Genomic DNA, 19,759 nt, shown 5'->3' on the forward strand with positions numbered 1-19,759 from the left:
AAGCTTGGGCACCCACTCCGCAGACACACCTGTAGGGATGCATGCGGTGGAGTAAGTAATGATGGGTAGAGTAATAATCATCATATATGTGTACTGTACTATGGCATTTGTTGTGGTAGTTTACAGTTTACAGTTCACAGTTCAGAGCACCGATGATGCCGCGTTAGGTTGCGTTAGGTTGCATTATATGTGTATATCCTAAATACTACTGTAATTAGGTAAACCACGATCCGGAAATGCGCAAGCATTCCATGTTCAGGTTCAGGTTCAGGTTCAGGTTCAGGTTCAGGTTCAGGTTCAGGTTCAGGTTCAGGGTCACGACGATATACTTCGTACAGTAGAGCACCAGTCCAATTACAAGGCTGCCAGTGGCGTGTATCCAGATGTACTCTTCAGTCGCACGCGTGTCGTTGATTTGCTCGCCTATTGGGATTTGCGGTTGCGATTGCGATTGCGTCTAGGGCTGGAACTGGAACTGGACTGGGATGGGAGTGATCTGGGTATCAAATCCAAGGCTAGAACGCTGCTTCATCGCGGAACTCTCATATTTCATTTCATATCAAATGTAAACTGCTTCTATTCTCACAGTCCTTACAACATATCCAAGAGACTCCTAGTACTCGTATCCGCCGCGTGGGGCAGGGGCAATAACAAATCAACTGCCCTCCTCCCCAGATCCGTCGAATTGACGCCCGTCGAATTACTCAGCTGCAAGTTCCCAATCTCGCACCAATTGTTGATCGGTAAGCAACTGAGGTATTTACACCACGAGCACGTGTCATGGTACTTGTAGAAGTTGTTCAAGAGGATAACAAACACGACGAGCGCGCCGATGAGGGCGCCCAGGCGGAACAACCACCACGCCCACCAGAGGGGTTTGCGGCCCTTGAAGAAGCCGACGGGCTGTTTGGCAAAGTGGGACAAATTGGCTGGGGAGGCTGTCGTTGTTGGTGCGGTTTTGGTTCTCGACCCTCCGGCTGCCGGCAGCATGGGATCCTTGGGGTTGATGCTGAGTTCGGCTTCCGAGCCGACATTTCGGTATGAGGATCTGTTGAGCAGCGAACTGGTGGTGGCTGAATCCCCGATACGTTGGCGGAGAATGTTGGGTGAGTGGAGCAGGCAGATGCCGGAGGCGAGGCCCATGAGAAATCCCCCGATGTGGGAGAAATTGTCCAGGCCCGGTAACAGGCCCAGGACGAAGGAGATGACGATGTCGACAATAATCCACATCAGATCTTTGACTGGGTGGCGTCGTTCATTCCACCCATAGATGAGATCCAGGAGGACCAGGGCCAGGATGCCGAAGAGACAGCCTGATGCGCCCGTGGACGCGATTGCCGTGGCCGCAAAGTTTCCGCCCAGGACGAACCCGAAAATGCCCGAGCTGAAGTAGACGATGGCGAAGCGAATACTGCCGATGGCCTTTTCCATCTCTCGACCCATGGTAAGCTGTAAAAGGAGGTTGAAGGCGATGTGGATGAGCCCGGCATGTAAGAACATGGGGATGATGAACCGGAACCACTGGTTCGGGTGCTCGTCGCTGAACCCGGAAAAGCCACACAAGGCTTTGAGATCGCAGTGGTTGCTCGGTGAATTTGGATCCGATGTCGTCGTGTTCGGACACGGCCAGGTGGGAGGGTCCGGACTGTCTTGCACGCCTGGGGTGACGCGCATACAGGGGACAAATCGAGCGCCCATGTTGATTTGTACGTAGGTGGAAGGGCCGATCATAGGATTGAATTGTGGATGTATCATGATGGGTGAGCCCGTAATCATCGCTGCTCGCGTGTTAGCATCGATCTGCCTGGTCTTCTTCCGCCACCTTGTACTCACAGTTTTTGATTATCTCGACAATGAACACCGTGACCTGTATCAAACTCAAGGTATATACCACCCATGGAACCTTTCCCTTGAAGTAATTTCCGAAAGAGCCTTCCATTTTCTTTCTTCCCTTCGAGTCCGGCAATAGTTGCGGGTGTGGGGAGCGTAAATCGGGTGAAGGAGGGTACTGCGTCGGTTGGTTCCGCCAATCGTCCCCATCTGGGCCAGTATGTATCTGCGACTTGTGCTTGAGCGGTATCGAATCCGAGTGTAACGAGTATCTCGAAGGGTCATGAGGTTCGTAGAAATTAGACATTGGTCTAGCGCTGGAGGCTTTGGGCAGGCGAGGCTGATCAAGCGTAGAAGGACTTTGATTAGGATTATATGCGAGGGCGATGTGGGAGAGTGGTCGCTCTTTGTGAGGTTGGGAATGTTGCGACGATTGCTCCGCGTAGGAAGATTGGTAGTAGTTGTTGGCGGCCATGGTGAGGTACAGGTATCAGAACGAACAGTAGGTTGGCGGGGGCCAAAAAATCGAGTCGAGCACAAACGAGTGTGGTTTCACCTCATCAGTGAATGAAGAGGCCGCCGTCAAGGGCGAGATTGAGAGGCTAGACGCAGACTACCATGTCCAAGCGCCACGGATGCCGGCGAGGAGGAAATCAACTCCAGAGACAGTCTTTGAGCGGGATCGGCATCCGCGTACGTTGTCAGTTCCGCAAACTGTGTTTGACAGCTGGCAAAGGGGCAAGTGATTAGACGGCAATATCGTGCGGGGGATCCGGCAGTAGGCGATCCAGGAGGAGCGTTGAGTCAGGTAAGGAGAGACCAAAAAGTCATTCAGCAGAAGCAACAGTCGCGAATCATCAAAGGAGTGTAATGGCAGTCAAAGAATGGTGATTCAACAATGAAGGGCGGCGAGGTTTGAGGTTGAGGTTCGTTGGCACTAATGGGCCGTGAATGGGGATGATGCTGCGTGTGGCTGAAGAATGCGCGTCTAGGCGGAGAAGGGCGTAGAGCGCTGTCTCAGGTTCAGGAACAGGCCTAGCCGGCTTTCCCAGGCGGCCTGGACCAGTCACATGGGCTCTGCACGCCGCCCGTTTCTGGTACTCGCACACAGTACTCCGTACTCGTGCTCTCTGCGCCCTCGTTTCAAAAATAACCCCACCCCTGCTCCGCTTTACCGACTGTGGGTGCATGTTCTCGTGGCAGTGAGGCCCTTAAAATAACTTTTACAATAAATACCCACGTGCAATCGCCCTCAGCCGCAATGATCAACACGACTATCTGTTTAGTTGAACATCGCATTCGTGCATATAATCATGATAGTAAATCGTTTTCCTCGTTGGTCTCGTCAGTGGCCATGAAGGCGTGCAATCAGACAATTCGCTCAAATGCTGCCAGAAAAGTGTGTCGTTCATAAAGACACGTCAATGCATCCAACATAGCCAACCATGTGTGTGGCGACTCATGTCCGGTTCGGCGTGCCACAAGGATGGGCTGCGGCACCCTCGTACAAATACAGAAGCGTGGAGCGGCAAATCGGGGTCCTAGGTGCCATTTCGCTCCCGATAGTCCCCAGAAACAGAAGTTGAGGTGGTCGAGCGGGCGTCAAAGATTCGGGGTTGGAGTAGCGAATGTGTGCTGTCCCTGTCGAAGGGAACGAAGATCGTCCCTAGATCGAGCATTCCGTCGATGCGTAAGGATGGAGATGAGTTGGGAAAGCAGCATATCGGTGATGGCGGCTTTGCGCTCGGCCTCCTGGTTCGCTCGCTCTGAGGATGAGGATATTTGGCCCAGCCAATACCCTATCCAAGTCGGGTCATCGCTTGACGGCCATCAATGTTGGTGTAGACGTTTGCATCGTATAGACTCAATTCCACCTCGGGTGTCCTTCGTGGCTGTCCGGCGCAGCAATTATATCTTGCACTTAGTTCAGGGTACTTTATTGAACAGCACCACGCCCAGGTACGCTGTGCTCTTACGCGGCCACCCGTTGTTCTGAACATAGCTGTGGCACGTTGGAGATAAGAGCCTGTGACGGCACCACTCCAAGGTACGCAACGCTCTTCCGCGACCAACCGCTGTCATGAACATAGCCGGGGCGCATCAGACGTGGAGCCCGTGGCGTAGTATAGCACTCGGCAAAAGCTGTTGACGACAAAGGGCTCGATGCCGTAGAAGAGGGCGTACAGTAGGGCGCAAAAGGCGCAGAGGACGATCGAATTGAAGACAACCTTCTCCGTCGGCGTCATCACATACAGCCCAAAGGTCACTTCATACCGATAGTACCGCAGTCGCAGATAATTCGACACTTTGGCGGGCACGGAAACCCGGGGTTTCCGGAGATAAGAGGAGGCGTCGTGAGACTCGTGTGGGCTGGAGGAGGTGGCCAAAAGTTGGATCGCGGCCATGGCCATTGGGGAGGAGAAGTAGTTGGCCGAGTTGGGAGGGGCCGAGTCGATGAACAGAGGGAATGGCTCAAGGGAGGAGGAGGAGTTGTGGAAGTCGGAGCTCATGGTGAGGATGAGGGTGAGGGAGTGTGCGGCATCAAATGCGAAATCGCGAGGGCCGTGTCAGGGTGCGATGCGTTGCGGATCTGTTTAGTACAAGAGACGGTGATGCTAGCACGCTCGAGGCACGCCTTGACAGACCAAGATAGGCAGCGAGAGTGCCAGAAGAGGGAAACGTCCTAAGGATGCCCAGGGCATGGATTTGATAACCCAGCCTTGCGGGATTTGCCAGGGCCTCCCGGCCGAGAGCGGATATGAAGGGACCCCGCTGCGAAAGCGAGTCCACAGTGACGAGCGATGCGACGATGTCGACGAGGCTGCAACGGCCACAGGCGCGAGCGGGAAGACGGGAGTTTGCTGTCTGACGTGCTGATGGATCTCGCGGCGTGAGGGATGGCAGAACGTCAAGTGTGTGTCGTGGCTCGAGGGAGGCAGGGCGTACGTGAGGAATGATATGAACTCAATCATCGACCCGCGCAGCCTCCTTCACGCCGTCGACTTGCAGTGACTCTTGTGCGCGCAAAGCCGGCATCGTCGGATCGTGAGGAGCCCAAGCTTGAGCCATCATTGGCCGACGCTGAATGCCCAGCGTCTTGCGCCGGAAGATGCGGCTGAAATTTCGCAGCCGAGCATCAACATGACCTTTTGCTTAGCCAGTACAGAGTAGCTCGTACAAAGTATGCATGATGATGATGTCGCTTGTCATTTTGCGCTCACCTTGGCTACGATGACGGACGAGTGCCCGGTACTCGTAATTGTGTCCTGAGGAGTAACTCGTAGTTGCTGACCACGTCCCGCTTGGCTGACTACAACGATAGTCACTGGAGACCTTTACTTGATCACAACTCTCGAGTCCATGGGAGCGCATCCGTCCCGCCCAGCCGGTATTGACGACTGGATACCGCGGTGAAAGAGTTCATTGTCAAGGATGATACAAGTTCGGCAGCGGCTTTTCTACGCAGCTCGGCTTCGCATGCATACTATCCCTGTACAGCGTCCCCATGTTGCACCATCATATCTGTCCATTATCGAGAAGCTTTCTCTATGGGCCCACATTATTTTTATCTGCGGCTCGCGTAAACAAAATCTTTCTGGGGAGCAGAATTCTGAGTCCGGTCTCCCTGTCCTCCTGTCTTTTCCGGGTCCGATGCCTCTCACGGCGGCAGATTGAGATCAAAATCCTCATGGTCAAGCGCAACCCTCCCAATGATACAGTTCATTTCATTCGCCACAATCAAGCCCGGCGTGCGATTCGGCAGTCGATGTGTATCCAGATGTGCCAAGAACGCGTCCAGCGCAGAGAACGTCGGCGTCACGTTGACCGCCGTCGCTTTCTTCTCCCCGAACACGCCCAAATTGGCGAGCTGCGTCGTCACACCATTGTCAAGCCAGCCCTTGGCCGCCCCCTCTGCGCAACAGAAATAGCACGCAAAGATGTCGCCGCTATTGAGCGCGTCGCCGATCGTCAACTTCTTCGACACGTGACACTTCGCAAGTAAGTTCCACCGGTACTTGATGCCGCCTGCCGAGCGTCGGACTGTCGTGTCCATCGTCTTCTCCACCTTGGCTGAGCCCCGGCCACCGCTCGGCAGTGCTTTGGACACCGCCGCCGGTCCTTCAAAGTTGCATTTGCTACATCGCCAGAAATACTCGTGTCCCTTCAGGCCTCTCTTGTGCTCGAGGGTAAAACCCTTTTTCCGTGCCCCGAGTTGTTGTCGCACTGCGCCCTTGCAGAATCCCGCTAGGTTCGACTCGCTTGGTATGTTGAGCTGTGATCGAGATATTTGCACATCCGGCGAGATTATCGGGACTCCGGAAAGGCGCATTTTTGCTTCCAGGGATCCATTGTCTGCGGTCGATACCGATGCTGATGCCGATTTCGTGGTCATGCCCTCTAGCATGCTATCGATTTGTTGCGCTATCGGCGAAGTCGGGCTGGCCACCTGCGACCCTTCCCTACCATTGCTGAAATCGAGCGGCTTCGGTCTGACATAGCGAGGTTGGCCATTGAATTGCGCCTCTAGCGCGCCTGAGGAGGGTTTGTGTATCGCGTCTGCGATCCCAGGTGGGAGCCCTTTCCGTATCGCAAATGATGCAATCTTGGACCCGGTCGAGCTCGTGGAACGTATCGAGAGTGGCCGAGGAGCCGAGTGGATCGGAGGAACCTGAGAAGTCAGCAGTGTGATCAATGGACCTCCTGACAAAACACCTACCCTTTGGTGGAAGAGAGGGTCCGTTGGGGCAGGCAGTGCTTCCGCTTCTGCGCTGCTGGGTTGCGGTCGCGAGATTGGAGAGTTGAAGATCGGCTGTCTTGACACGGGCTGCTGCTGATGTTGATATGGAACCGGCATGGACTGCTGGACTTGTTGCTGCAGTTGTGGAGGCAAATGGTGCAAGACTTGCTGATATTGGTATTCCGGTATGCTGGGTATCGAGGGTGGAGGTGGTCGCCCCCGAGAGTTTGTTGTTGCGACAAACTCCAGCGTGGGGTAGTCCGGATTCACCGGGACAGCCTGTCTTTGACTCAACGGAGGACTTTGAGGAGAGAAGCTGGGTACTGTCGACCCCTCCTCTCTCGTTGGTCGCTCAGCGGGTGGCCCAGTATCTAGCTCATGCGCGTGTGCCGGGGTTGTGGCGCCCGACTCATTCATTTCGGGTGCTAGTCGTGGACTAGGCTGCAGTGGAGGACTTTGTGCCACGTGCTTCTGCACATCGATCGGTGGCGGTTGGTAAAAGCTTGAGTCTGGGGGAAACCTTTGTCCCTTGTCGTCAGTAGTGTAGACGGGTCTGAGTAGATCCTGCTGGTAAGGCGGAGGGCCAGCGCTGGGTGAAAGAACGCGCTCTTGTGGTCGGTAATTATGTGTCAAAAGGTCTGAGGTGGTCTGCACAGCACCATGGCTGGGCTGTTGTTGCATGGCAAAAGGGAGAGCCGGCACGTTGTCTTCACCCGGCGTACGAATCTTCGGGGGCTCGCTTGAATAAGAGAGCGTCGAGTTCATAGAGATCCTTCGTTGCGGCGTCAGGCCGCCAGATGCTTTGTGGTCATGGCCGATAGCTGTTCGTGAGCTATAGGTCGTATACGATCCAGTCGACTGGAGGTCATACGGTCTCCCACCGTAGGAGGAGTGCGTACTGCGGCTGCTTGAATAGGCCAGCGAAGCCGGGAGCTGGACCTTGTCTGGCTCGTCGACGTACGGACGAGCCATCTGTTTCATCGCCGCCGTAGCGGTGGACATGCGTTGATACAGCTGGCCCAGGCATACTGTCGCATTTACTTGGCAATCGTCCGACGTCTCCTTCAGCATGTGGAGGTCGAGAGCTGCCTCGTCCATGAACACTTCCCGCAGGTGTGAGATGACGTCTTGCTGGAGGTGAATGAGAATGTCCTTCATCTGTTCCCGGGCAATCGCGTCTCCTCGAGCATATGTCTCGCCGAAGCGACGGACATCGCGATCGTATTGGCTCCGCACAGCGCCAGAGCCTAGCGAGAGCGAGTCCTCGAAGTCCTTCGTCAGCTGCTCCGGCAGGATAAGCTCCTCCGACTTCTGTGACTTGTCCCTAAGTCGCTGTACTAGTTTTGCCGCGTCACGATAGGCGTCCGTGACTGTAGCCAACAAGGTGTCAGTGACTATCCGCTTCCATCGGCGTAAATAAACACATTCATCTGATCCAGACACGAAGGACGGCTGTTACGACTGCGCAATTATGCAGACCGTGTCCACGGCATGGCCCCTTCGATAACTGTCATACACAACCATCCCGGAATAGATCCCCTCGTGTACCCAAGTCGAGACTGCATCGTGCTGTACAACCCAGCACCAGCCTGCATCCACCAGAGGCATCAACTCGGACCTTTGGCCCATTCAGGCAGGACGCCTGTCGTGTAAACAAACCATGAGAGGCCCTCGCCCGCTCGTACAACATGACTGTTCATCGACGGCGACGGCATGGTGTGAGGGTTGTTGCGTATGGAATGAAACCGAGCTTACCTGCTTGAACACACAACTCGACCGACATAACATCCATCGCTATGGTCTTTATGCTGCGCGTAGTCCACTTCCAAGGTGTAAAGAGGAGTGTGCAAGGGGCGCAGGTAGTCTGTATTACCTCATCAAGGCGCCGTTTGCTCCTTTCGTGACCACGTTGGCATCGAGCCGAGCAGGGGAAGGACCCTTAGGGCGACAAGAAGCGACAAGAAGCGACAAACAGGAGAAATTGAAAAAGTGGGAGAAGGCCTGGTACTTGAGGCTTGAGGCGGAGTCAGGCTATGGGCACACAGGTGACGCTGTGCGAAAGTCCCAGTGGCAGGCTCGTAACGCAGCCTCCCCGGTGCAGTATGCCTGCTTGTACGGAGTAGGACTCGTATTGATGGGCCGCCGCCGAAAAGGCCATGTAAGCGAGTCCAAAGTGCTGCTTGCGTGCCACAGGGCCAGAACGCTTGTGGATGGCTGGCACCAAGTTTATGGACGCCCACAGCGGACAGGCACATGTCGAAGATAGCCTGCCGAATAGACGCGCCTCATCGGACGAGATAAGAGTCCAGCGCTCGAGCCAAATCGAGGCAACTACATACGAGGTAGCAGCAGAGCATGGAGGCGCCATTGACCGATTGCCATCCGGCTGCTCGTGATCCTCAGGGGCCCGACGCCGCGAAGGGCAGATATAGCTTGCAAATACTCCGTACATAGGGGAGGGGACCCATGGCTGGACAATTGCCATGGCGTGTTTCGTCCCGCTTCGGGCGATTGCACAGCAATTTTCCTGCAAGTCTGCAGGGGCCGGAAGATGAAAATGTCCGATTTAACAGGAACGGCGCTGCCGGTTGATTGGTGGTCCGCGATAACGTCGTCGGCCGGCGACCTTGGCCTGCAGAGACGAGCCTTAGGCACTGAAGGCTATGGTGTTGACTGGCGCAAAAGGAGGCTTGCGGCGTTCGAGCTGAAGAAGCAGACCGTGGCCCTCATAGTCCCATGGAAGAAGAGTGGGTGCGGATGTGTCTGGACTGCGCCGACCCCCCACCCTCCGCTCGGAAACGCGAATCTAAGAGCGTGTTTCCCACTCCGTGTAGCGCATTTCCGGTGCTTTGGCACTGCCCCGAATCAGGATTGCTGTTGACGTGAAGATGTCGGCTCCTCACGAGTCACCGTCCTCCAACTTTGCCCCCGCCCGGAGACACAGTAGATGTGCCTGTCCAACCATGTCGCCTATCTTGTTGACTTTTGTCGAAGCATTTAATCATCTCATGTGCGAGCGAGAAGCAACGTAGCACCTCGGGTGTTTGAACCCACAACCTCTGCCGCAATACCACAGCCAGGCACGGGTTGTACACTTTTGCGCACATGTGTCCGATCAAACATGCTCAATGATACGAAGGGGAGGCCCTCGAGCCTCGTTAATTTGGTCACGTTTACCCAGTGCTAACTAAGTACCGATAGCGTACAGAGCATCATTCCACTTCCGTGGCGGCGAATTATTGATCGACCGTGGCGCGTCTCCCTTCTGCACGGCTCGCACACGTGGTTCCGAGTGTGCGCGAGCTGTCGCGAATCGGGCAGTTGAACGACTGGGGATCGGCATCATCCGTTGCTTAACCTACTGGGGCCCACTCGAGCTGTTACTCGTACAGTAGTCACCAGAAGGATTTGGCGATGTCGACACTGGCTTATCGTCGACGGTATCCAAGGTCAGGGGAACCTCATAATTGAGCCTTGCCAGAAAGAAGACGTTGGATCGCCACAGGTGTGAGAGGTATGTATCCGTCTCCTTCCTTCTCGATCCAGTACATTCGGTCTGGGTTACCTTCCGGGATCAGAAAACCTGGTCACGCTCATCAGTCAAGACCACTCGGCGGGTGCAGTGCGTTAGGTGGGCAAACAGACCGTCTTTGCGAAGACCCGTCTTCAACTTCTTCATGATCGCCGACACTCTCTCACTACCACTGTCACCGCTCATACCGCCGGAGTCCGGCGCAGCACCATCGTTGACAAGGACCCTCACGAACCGCGGCACCGCGTATCGGGGCAGAGCACTTTCGGACGTCTGGAGCCAATCCTCCAACTGTGATATGGTGTCGCGGTACGCTCGGTCGAGCTGGTCAGCGGACACGTTTTGCAGTGTAATAGCTGCGCATCCCAACTGCCCATCGTACCCGTACCGGTTCATTGGGATAGCATACACGTTCACGGAGGCAATCTGTGGATGTCGACTGAGCCACGCCTCCACCTCGGTCGTGGAAATATTATGTCCCTTTGCTCGATAAGTGTCCCCAAGACGATCTCGGAAGGAGATAAACCCGTCTTCATCCTTTAGGAGACATTGATTTCAGCCAGTCAACGCAAAGACGGGAATGCCTGTACTCACCATGACCAAAGCGTCCCCAATCCTTGTATATTCGTCGCCCTTCTCAAAGACGTCTCTCAGTGTTTTCTTGTCTGTGGCCTCTTCTCCTCCTGTTCCGATGTAATCATGCTTTCTTTGGATCGGAGGCGCAATTTTACAGATCGCCTCGCCCACTTCCCCTGGCTTGGTCTTTATGCAAAACCCTGTCCGAGGATCTCTCACCACTTCCCCAGTCTCAAAATCGGCCCGGACAATTGCGAAAGTACTTTGACCAAACCACTTGCTTCTCATTAATGCGCCATAGCGCGCAACTTTACCCACGCCGAGATCGTTCTTGTTCGAGTTCACGAGGGAAATGGTGGCCTCGCTCGCGGAGTAGTATTCAACGATCCAGGGTATGCCAAACCTGTCTCTGACTGCACGCCACACGCCAGGAGCCAGGCCAAGCCCAAATGCGAGGTCGACAGCATGATTCCTCTCATCTGGGAACCGAGGATCGGGAGGAGCCTGTACCAGATAGCGAAACATCTCGCCAATATACAGGATTGCATTCGCCTGCGATCGGCAAATGTCTGCCCAAAACTCACGCCGTGAAAACCGCCGTGCCAGGATAACAGTGCCTGAAGCGGATAATGCTCCTGGGAGAGCCGCAAATGAGGCCGTGCCATGGAACATGGGTAGGCAAATATACCACCGCCTATGTTTTCCCTGCATTCCTGGCCATCTCTTCGAGCATGCAGAGAGGCGATTATAACCTAACGGCCAAATCAATCCCTTTGGCATTCCGGTGGTCCCGGACGTAAAGAGATACTGGGCCGCATCGGTCGGACCAACCTTGGGTCTTTTTGACTTCGGAAAATCCGCCATCTCTGGCGTTACCGCAGGCAGATCATCATGCTTCACGAGCACTACTCCCTGCAGGTTGTCTCTGGGTGCTGGATAGGTATTGTAATCGTACAACAACACCGCGCGCAGATGGGGCAACTCTTGTGCAGTGTCAACATCCTGGTCTGAACGTTGCAGTAACGCTTTGAGGAGCGTTTCAGACAACTCGTGCGTGGTGATGCAGAACTCCGCTTCGCAGATCTTCAAACAGTGTTTGATATGCGTGCCCGTGATGGCTGTGTTAATAGGCGCACTGATGGCTCCAATCTTATACAGCACCCACCACGCCATCAGAAACTCAGGTGAGTTGTTGACAAACATACCGACAACGGTTCTATTCCGGATGCCTAGGCTTTCGAAAGCTTCGGCGAGTCGACCGATCTCTTCCCGGAGCTGACGGTAGGTCCAGGACCGGTCCTCGAAAACAAAAGCCTCCTTGTCGGTATGATGATTTTCAGCGTATGTCGAGTGAAGGACATGGTAAAACGACCAGTCATCTTCACCATGCTCTTTGTACATGTCCTCAACGTACTTCTGCAGTGTTCTCGACCCACGAAGCTGAGCAAGATCGCTCCGGATCGAGTATTTGGCGTCAAGGTACATACCGATACTTGTTGCCGCTGCTGCGGCGCCCGCAGCCAACAGCGCCATTGCTCTTCCAATGGCTCAGGAAGAGGTGCACGTAGAGAGGGATCATGAAGGTGGAAGTAAGTGCGCTGCAACATTGGGATCTCATCCATGGCCGTATGCAGGCGAGCCTCGGATGAGAAGATGTGGAGACATTGTCCTCGAGAGTATAGCCGAACTAGCGGATAAGTGCTGTGTACTCCGTACTCCGTACTTTGGTCCATTTCCCGTCAAGGCCGTGATGGCCGTCCCACATACTTAGCTTTTTCATCCGCGGAGAATCGTGCGGGGAGCAATTTGCGTGGACAATTCAGCCACTAGAGTTAGTGCCTGCTCTACTTGCAATATCACAGGCGCTTCTCGCTCATGACGTGAATAATCGGCGTGCTACCCTCCAGCAGCTAGGCGGACACCGCAGCCAGAGGCTGCCAGTGACCGGCGAGGGAGGAAGAGATGAAAAAACAATGAAAGCAGCAAGAACGCTGGATCGGTGAAGCACTCGGTCATGTCTAGCATAATTTACGGCGGCACATATGACCAGTCACGTAACTCGAGCGCGTCAGTGTCTGGTGCGTCTGACGGCAATCGAAAAGCGTCCCCAAACTAGGAGAAATCGAGAAACCGAGACCAAATACATGAGACCCTTGCGGCCGCCAAAGATACAACAGAGTGGTCCTGCGATCAATCTCGCTTCGGCAGTTCATTTCCAAGATGGACGACAGCACGATGTACAACAATACGCAAAATTCGATTCTGAATTTGACAGGTCAATCTCCCTCTGGGTTGTCGCCTCTGGAGCAGGAAGTCCTGGATGAGTATGAGAAATTGGCGAATAATATGAAAGAGGTAAGTTTTCGACGCATTCAGTCTGGAGGCGTGCTATAATTTGGAGAAAAATACGGGCTGATTTTTCGAACCAGCTCTCGGCAACCCTGGCAGACCTCTCCAAGGGTCCTATAACACTTGAGATAGCGGAAGGTCTTCGGCTACTTGAGCGTAAGGTCGCCAGCGTCTACACCCTGATGAAAGCCAGTGTCTACAGTATCGTGCTGCAGCAGGGCCAAATGGAAGGCGGAGAGGAAGGGGGCCAGGACAGCAACGACGATGGTGGGCAGGACCATGGGCAGGGTTAAGACTGGAAGTGCAGGCCGATATCACAAAAGGTTGTGGTGATCTGTTGAAAGGCCATGACGCGCCCACGACCAACGCGACCACGACTTCTCTCCTGAGGCCTTGGAGGGCTCTCTTATTTTTGTACAGCTTGAAAGTCAGGTTGAAGCAGATAATGCCACAGTATCTGAGCAACAGAAATGCTCTCACGTTTGTCCCGCATAATACACCTTTCGGACGTCAACCAACTTTTTGCCCCTTGCTCTCGCTATTTCCTCTGGATGCTTCTGGCTCAGCAGAGCCTGCACGGTTGCTTTCACCGTGTTCATGGGGTTTCGAGATCGTGTCACTCGAGCAGCGAGATCGTGTATGCCCGCGCATCTGCAAATCTCCCAGATGTATTGTTGACACCGGAGTCCGAAGCCTAACAAGAGCCCGGTCAGCATCCAAAAGCATATTCGAGGGTTGTTGCCGCATCTGACTTACCTGGGGGTCTTGCATACAACTCCAGCTCCGTGGCGCTGACTTTGGCACTCAGATCACCATAAATGGTTCGATCTTCGTATCGTAGAATGGGCGTCATATTCCGGATGGCGCGATACTGACTCTGAAGAATAGCTTGAGCGTCTTCGCCGGATTTCCCCTCTCCGATACCAATCAGCCCTTGGCCATTCCCAGCCACACTCAGACAGTATATCTTCTGGATTTTGCCCAATCTCGTCTGGTTCACCACTCGATGGCTGACGACGGTCTTGACCCGCAGCCGAGCTATTTCTCTCTGGCTGTATCCAGTCATCTGCATGAGCTGGAGCAGAGCAGGGGAGACGACGCGTTGGTCGCTTCTCTCAGTTTCACCTTCTCCATCTTTGGATTTTTTCCGCTGCGGTGGTTTGGGCTCTGCAACTTTAGGCAGGTCGGGAGCCAGAGCTGTGGGTGGGTTTCTTTCTGCCTCTTCGCGTCCAACAGTGAGGCGTAAGTTCTTGTCGAACTTATCCCACAATTCCTGATCGTAATCGTTCTCGTGTTTGGGGTCTGGGATTTCGTTCATGAACTTGACGAAGTCGGCTTCAATTTCCTCGTCGGTCTTGAGCCTTGCGTTGTCGTCGATATTGCCCATCGGTGCCCGAACCGGCTTGTCGACCACAGGATCAATCTTGGTCAACTCATCGTAGTATTTCAGTTTCCACGGGTCTGTCCGCATGCCCGTCTGTTTCTCCAGCTTTGCGAAGTCGATGAGCTTCTGAGCGGCCTGGATGGCTGCACGTTGCTCGGGGGAGTAATGTTCCGGAGCATCTTTTGCAGATGGGAACTCCTTTGCTCTTTCGTTGAGGTCCAGCTGCTTGAAGTCTGCTTTGACACTTGGAAATTTGGGTTTGCGTTTCTGAGCTACAGGAGAGGTATGAAACTGGCGGCGAGGAAGAGATTTAGGGCGAGAGGTCCGCGTAAAGAAGCAGAAAACGCACTCTGAAGATCTCGCGGCACTCATGGCGCCAATGCAGCCTGACGACTGCAAGAGCGAGACGTGTACAGCTTTGAGGTTGAGGTGAAGGAAGCGACGAAGCGATGGTCGAGCGCAGCGAAAGTCTCCCCAAATAAAAAATGACGCTAGTCTCTTTTGGAGATCGAGCTCGTGGCTTCACATTCTTTCCAGCGACAATTTGTGTGCCTTGTTAGCAGCACCCAGCATTGCCCTCAGTCCTGGCTTTCCAAATTTATCCTTCAGTCATCGCTACGGGAATGTCTGAATTTGGCTGAAAGGCTCTGACTTTCCAAGGTCTCTGGTCTTCGATCTCAACATCAAACGGCGTGGGCCGCAAGCACTGTGGAAGCGATCAATTCCAGCCAAGTGCAGTCTTGATTCTTCTCAGCCGCTACTTAAGGAAGTCGTGAGATCACAGCGCCAATATGGGGGACTCTCCCAGGTTCATCATCGGGCATCACGACTCGAAGAGGCCTATCCCGGTCACTGCGGCAACGATACAGGATGCCCATGCTGCAAATGTAAGGCGCAATTGTCCTGACTTGCGCCATGTCGCTGATCCTCGACAAGTATGACATGGTGACTAGCCCTATTACAACACCTCACTTTCATTCTCGAGTCTTGACACTGCTGTCCTCGTCGCTTTCATCCCATGCAGGAGGCGACATCACCAAGAACAGGAACGCCTCGCCTGTCGTTGTGACGCCTTTAAATCCCGCTGATACTCCATTGACTCCCGATGAGTCCATCAGTCAGATCATTGGTATCACCAGTTCCTGGATCGACTTGGGATCACCCGACCCCATCATTGCAGACGTGTCTCGACAGGTCCTGCAACTGGAACTAGCATATGCTGCTTTCTGCGGAGTTGTCTATGCTTTGATACCTGGCCCACGTCTCCGAGGCCACGGTGCATGTGATAGTGGAATGGCCCAGTATGCGAGAGCTCTCGTGGATGCTCTAGCACAAGGGCCCTATATGCAGCTCTATATATGGTTTCCTATGATCGACAACTCAACGGAACAAGAGGAGCAGATGGGTGACCTGGCTCCATTTGCCCGACCGCAATATTTGGATCAAGCCGAGGCCGAAAGCAACAGATTGGATTTGTTCGGGACTTGGGAAGCTTGGGACATGATTAGAACGATATGTAACTATCCTTCTAGATTATGTGTAGGTAAGCATAATACATTTCCTTCGAAATTTCCCTGGCTAGCGGTGACTCTCACTAATGCCCATCCAGCATTGTCAGTACCCAAACTGCTCCCGCCTGTGCCTATCCAGTCTCGATGGTACTCAGAACCCGTTCGGCTCATCACCCTAGACAAGCACGTCTTCACCGCGAACGCCAAAGGATACCCCGTTCTGACGCGCTCTCACCAAGCATTCATATGGAGATTTACCCGACTCCGCACAGCACCATGGTTTCTTCTTTGTGACATTGGCCCTTGCGCGAGCAGCATCACAAATGGATCAGTCGTGGATCCATCTACTGCCAGCAAAGCCTTTCCCACCCTCGCCCAAGCAGCAGAATCACCTGGCCTCAAAGACCCAACTCCGCATCTCTCATATATGCGGAATTTGCAGACCAAACAGCCTATACAAACAGCCCTTGACCGCTTCGGCGCGGGATACCAAGACTACCTACAAGCACCTCTTCAACCACTAAGCGTCAATCTTGAAAGCATCACCTACGAAGCGTTCGAGAAAGATCCCATCAAGTATGCGTGGTACGAACGTGCTATTGCCCGGGCTCTGCATGACTGGATTGAACAAGCCAAACCCACCTCCAATCCTGATGGGCGGGTGGTGGTCGCCGTGGTGGGAGCAGGTCGAGGCCCATTAGTGACACGTGCTCTGAAAGCGAGTGAAAACGTTGGAGTCGAGATTGACATGTGGGTCTTAGAAAAGAACCCAAATGCGTTTGTGCTTTTACAGCAGCATAACGAGACGACGTGGGAAGGCCGTGTAAACTTGGTGAAGTCTGACATGAGGACGTGGAGGGGACCGATTCGATCAGCAACGAAAAGTGCACCTAATCGAATCTATAACACAGTGCCAGAAGAGGACGCCGACAACGAATGGCCTAGACCAGACTTCAGCGCGACTCAGCAATCACCTACAGGTCCCGCAACCCTCGACATAATCGACCCTCTCGCTACGGCACCTGAAACCACAACCCCGATTCCTTATAAGATTGACATCCTGATAAGCGAACTGCTTGGCTCGTTCGGAGACAACGAGCTCTCTCCGGAGTGCCTTGACGGCGTGCAGCACCTGCTGAATCCGGTGCATGGTATCTCCATTCCAGCGTCATACACAGCTCACATTACACCTATCGCCACGCCCAAGTTGTATGCAGACATCATCCACGGCATGAGCCCATCGAACCCGAGTGCGACCGAAACACCGTATGTCGTCATGCTAGATGCCATTGACTACCTTAGTACGGCGACAATGGATACAGATGGGCAGGTAGCAAATTCACAACCACCACACAGTCAAGCCTCAAGCCCGATCTCGCCGTCCGGAACAGCAGGGACACCGTACTCGAAAGCCCATACGCGATCCTCGCAGACTGCATCTCCCGCTCCGGCCCAGAGTCCTCAGCCACCGACCCCAACCCCGATAATCCACCAAACATGGGCCTTCCATCACCCGAATTCGACCCTGCCGTCTCTCACCCCCTCAACAGTGGGACCATCCGTAACTACCGAGCCATCGCTATGCAACGCTCATAACGCCCGCGTGTGCACATTGACGTTTCCCATCCCGAACCGTGGGACATGCCACGGGCTAGCGGGCTACTTCGAGACCGTGCTCTACCGTGGGGTTGAACTGTCGACGAACCCGAACACAATGGATCACAAGAGTGAAGGCATGATAAGTTGGTTCCCTATCTACTATCCCTTGAAGGTATGAATCTCTCCGATCGGTGACTTGGTTGTTAGAAACGTGTATGCTAATCTGTGACTGACACCGCAGAGCCCACTGTACCTGCCTGACGACTCCGAATTGCAATTGACCATGTGGCGCAAGACCGACGACCGCAAGGTCTGGTACGAATGGCTTCTCGATGCGTATGCCTATCTTCCTACTTCACCTGTTCCGGCTCCTTCTCTGTCCCGGGCTCCCACGCAGAAAGCAGGCACAGAAGACAGCGGGAAGCGCAAGGAACGAGCAGCTCCGCCCATCTCCGTCGAGCCACCCAAAGCAGGCCAGGCGAGTGCCGCGGCAGTCCGAAAGGGCAAGAAGATCCGGATCGGAGGCAGCGAATTGCATTCTTCAGAGAAGGAGGCTTGTCTGATGTAGTACGAGTACTCCTTAATGACCAAATCATGTGCATGGGGTTTCCCAGCTTCCCCGGCCACGACCGACCATGCACGCACCTGCACTATCAAACGCTCTCCCATCACTGCGCACAACCGCCTCTTTTAGCTTCAGGCTTCCACGACGAATTGACATTCCACGGGTCCGCCGTGGTTGATCGGCACCAGATCCTGCGGACAACAACTCATCACGACAATACAGTCCACGAGCGCCTCAAACGCGACCCTGCCGCCCTTGGGCGAAATAGTGGGCTCGAAGCTGAGTTTCCCACCCGCGGTGACGTTGCTTTCGTGCAATGCATGCGACAACGGCGCAACCGGTATATTCATGAACAGATTCAACGGGTCCGGCACCGTGGATTCGGGAGTGTTGAACGGCGCGGGAAGCACATAGCCCGGTACGTCTCGCTGGAGCGCCAGGCGGCAGTTGTCCGCGCAGTTCTCGTGGTACTGGCCCTCCGGCACGCCGAGCTGGCGGTAGCGGTGGATGTCGCACGCCGCCATGAGCGTGTCGTGGATGCCTCCGGAGGTGTCGGAGACGAACTTCAGGATCGGGGTCCGTTGGTTGGTATACAGTGTGCATGGTGCCACGGGGGAGAGGCCAAGCAGGGCAGCCCGAGTGTGGGACATTGAAAGGCAGGTTGCCAAGTCGACCTGATGGCTCGAGGGAGCTGAAGTCGCTGGGTTAGGCGCAGGGAGTCTGAAAGCCCAGAAATCAACGACTTGAGTGCCGTGGGTGTTGATGACTGTGAGTTTCTGGGACGCGGACAAGGGGATGGCGACGGAGGAGCGCGCTGGGATCGTGTGCGTGGCATTCAGGGCATAGGGGCTGGGAGGGGCAGACATCTTGATACAGAAGGTTTGTGACGAGACAGATGGCTTGAAGTAAGGCAAAAAGGAAGTTAGAAAGGAGGCAGGAAATCGATTTCCTATATCATCTCCCAAAGTGTGAGACAGGGCAGGGACGTAATGTGCCTTGGGTGATATTCGTCGTTGATCTCCGTGAACGAGACGAGAGCTTCCCCGGAGTATTTGCGTGTCTCCTGGGATAGTGGGCGAATGTCTGTCCGGAGCGAAGAGCGTTGGTGTCTTCTATTTGGCTGTTGCGGTCTGATGAATGCTGATGCCCGGAAATCTGTCAGTCGATATCAAACTTCGAGGGTAAGATACATTCTGGACGACGGCAGTGAGTAGCTCCCACATGCACCTGTGGAGGACACTGGTTTGCGGTACTATTCCTACGGCCAAGCACGCAATGTAATATGCATCTGCGTCGCGCGTCGGCTGTGTCCGCCTGGGGCTTGCTTTCGAAGATGTTGAGGTTTGACACCAGTTGGGCTTCATCTAAGATATTTCTGGGGAGAAAGACAGGTCCGAAGACGCGAATGTTGTATGTGTCAAGGTATATTCGTACGGACCACAGGAACCCGTGGTTGCGTGAGGAGAGGCTGACAGGGCGACTGAGACAAAATGTCCAAAGCAAAACGCGTCTGGCATGTAGATACTCCACCCTACCATATACAGGGGAGCAAAGCCTCTTTACCGTTGTCACAACAGTTGAATCCAACTCTTGAATGCACATGACGACCGACTGTACGACTTCTTAACCTTCAAAGCTCTCGTAGCGACGCCATGTCCCAGGCAGCCAGGGAAAT

The 19,759-nt window shown here is 54.3% G+C and overlaps 8 protein-coding genes across 8 annotated transcripts; 2 read left to right on the forward strand and 6 right to left on the reverse strand.

Moving 5' to 3' along the window:
- Nucleotides 1-591: 591 nt before the first annotated feature.
- Nucleotides 592-2,305, reverse strand: A1O7_08511 (uncharacterized protein; the record flags this gene model as incomplete). Its single annotated transcript, XM_007762503.1, has 2 exons — nt 592-1,778; nt 1,834-2,305. 2 exons carry the CDS (start codon nt 2,303-2,305, stop codon nt 592-594), a joined length of 1,659 nt encoding a protein of 552 aa, XP_007760693.1.
- Nucleotides 2,306-3,908: 1,603 nt separating this feature from the next.
- A1O7_08512 (uncharacterized protein) lies at nt 3,909-4,340 on the reverse strand (the record flags this gene model as incomplete). Its single annotated transcript, XM_007762504.1, has 1 exon — nt 3,909-4,340. The coding sequence occupies one exon, from the start codon at nt 4,338-4,340 to the stop codon at nt 3,909-3,911; it is 432 nt and encodes a 143-aa protein (XP_007760694.1).
- Nucleotides 4,341-5,488: 1,148 nt separating this feature from the next.
- A1O7_08513 (uncharacterized protein) lies at nt 5,489-7,726 on the reverse strand (the record flags this gene model as incomplete). Its single annotated transcript, XM_007762505.1, has 3 exons — nt 5,489-6,499; nt 6,548-6,703; nt 6,734-7,726. The coding sequence occupies 3 exons, from the start codon at nt 7,724-7,726 to the stop codon at nt 5,489-5,491; spliced, it is 2,160 nt and encodes a 719-aa protein (XP_007760695.1).
- A 2,303-nt stretch (nt 7,727-10,029) lies between these two features.
- A1O7_08514 (uncharacterized protein) lies at nt 10,030-12,209 on the reverse strand (the record flags this gene model as incomplete). Its single annotated transcript, XM_007762506.1, has 3 exons — nt 10,030-10,151; nt 10,214-10,637; nt 10,695-12,209. 3 exons carry the CDS (start codon nt 12,207-12,209, stop codon nt 10,030-10,032), a joined length of 2,061 nt encoding a protein of 686 aa, XP_007760696.1.
- Nucleotides 12,210-12,896: 687 nt separating this feature from the next.
- Nucleotides 12,897-13,318, forward strand: A1O7_08515 (uncharacterized protein; the record flags this gene model as incomplete). Its single annotated transcript, XM_007762507.1, has 2 exons — nt 12,897-13,031; nt 13,106-13,318. The coding sequence occupies 2 exons, from the start codon at nt 12,897-12,899 to the stop codon at nt 13,316-13,318; spliced, it is 348 nt and encodes a 115-aa protein (XP_007760697.1).
- Nucleotides 13,319-13,501: 183 nt separating this feature from the next.
- Nucleotides 13,502-14,781, reverse strand: A1O7_08516 (small subunit ribosomal protein S5; the record flags this gene model as incomplete). Its single annotated transcript, XM_007762508.1, has 2 exons — nt 13,502-13,719; nt 13,782-14,781. 2 exons carry the CDS (start codon nt 14,779-14,781, stop codon nt 13,502-13,504), a joined length of 1,218 nt encoding a protein of 405 aa, XP_007760698.1.
- A 419-nt stretch (nt 14,782-15,200) lies between these two features.
- Nucleotides 15,201-18,087, forward strand: A1O7_08517 (protein arginine N-methyltransferase 5; the record flags this gene model as incomplete). The annotated part of the gene is made up of 4 exons (XM_007762509.1): nt 15,201-15,296; nt 15,346-15,952; nt 16,019-17,691; nt 17,761-18,087. The coding sequence occupies 4 exons, from the start codon at nt 15,201-15,203 to the stop codon at nt 18,085-18,087; spliced, it is 2,703 nt and encodes a 900-aa protein (XP_007760699.1).
- Nucleotides 18,088-18,215: 128 nt separating this feature from the next.
- A1O7_08518 (uncharacterized protein) lies at nt 18,216-18,950 on the reverse strand (the record flags this gene model as incomplete). Its single annotated transcript, XM_007762510.1, has 1 exon — nt 18,216-18,950. One exon carries the CDS (start codon nt 18,948-18,950, stop codon nt 18,216-18,218), a length of 735 nt encoding a protein of 244 aa, XP_007760700.1.
- Nucleotides 18,951-19,759: the final 809 nt, after the last annotated feature.

Source organism: Cladophialophora yegresii, assembly GCF_000585515.1.
Source record: "Cladophialophora yegresii CBS 114405 chromosome Unknown aczIN-supercont1.6, whole genome shotgun sequence".
NCBI lineage: Eukaryota > Fungi > Ascomycota > Eurotiomycetes > Chaetothyriales > Herpotrichiellaceae > Cladophialophora > Cladophialophora yegresii.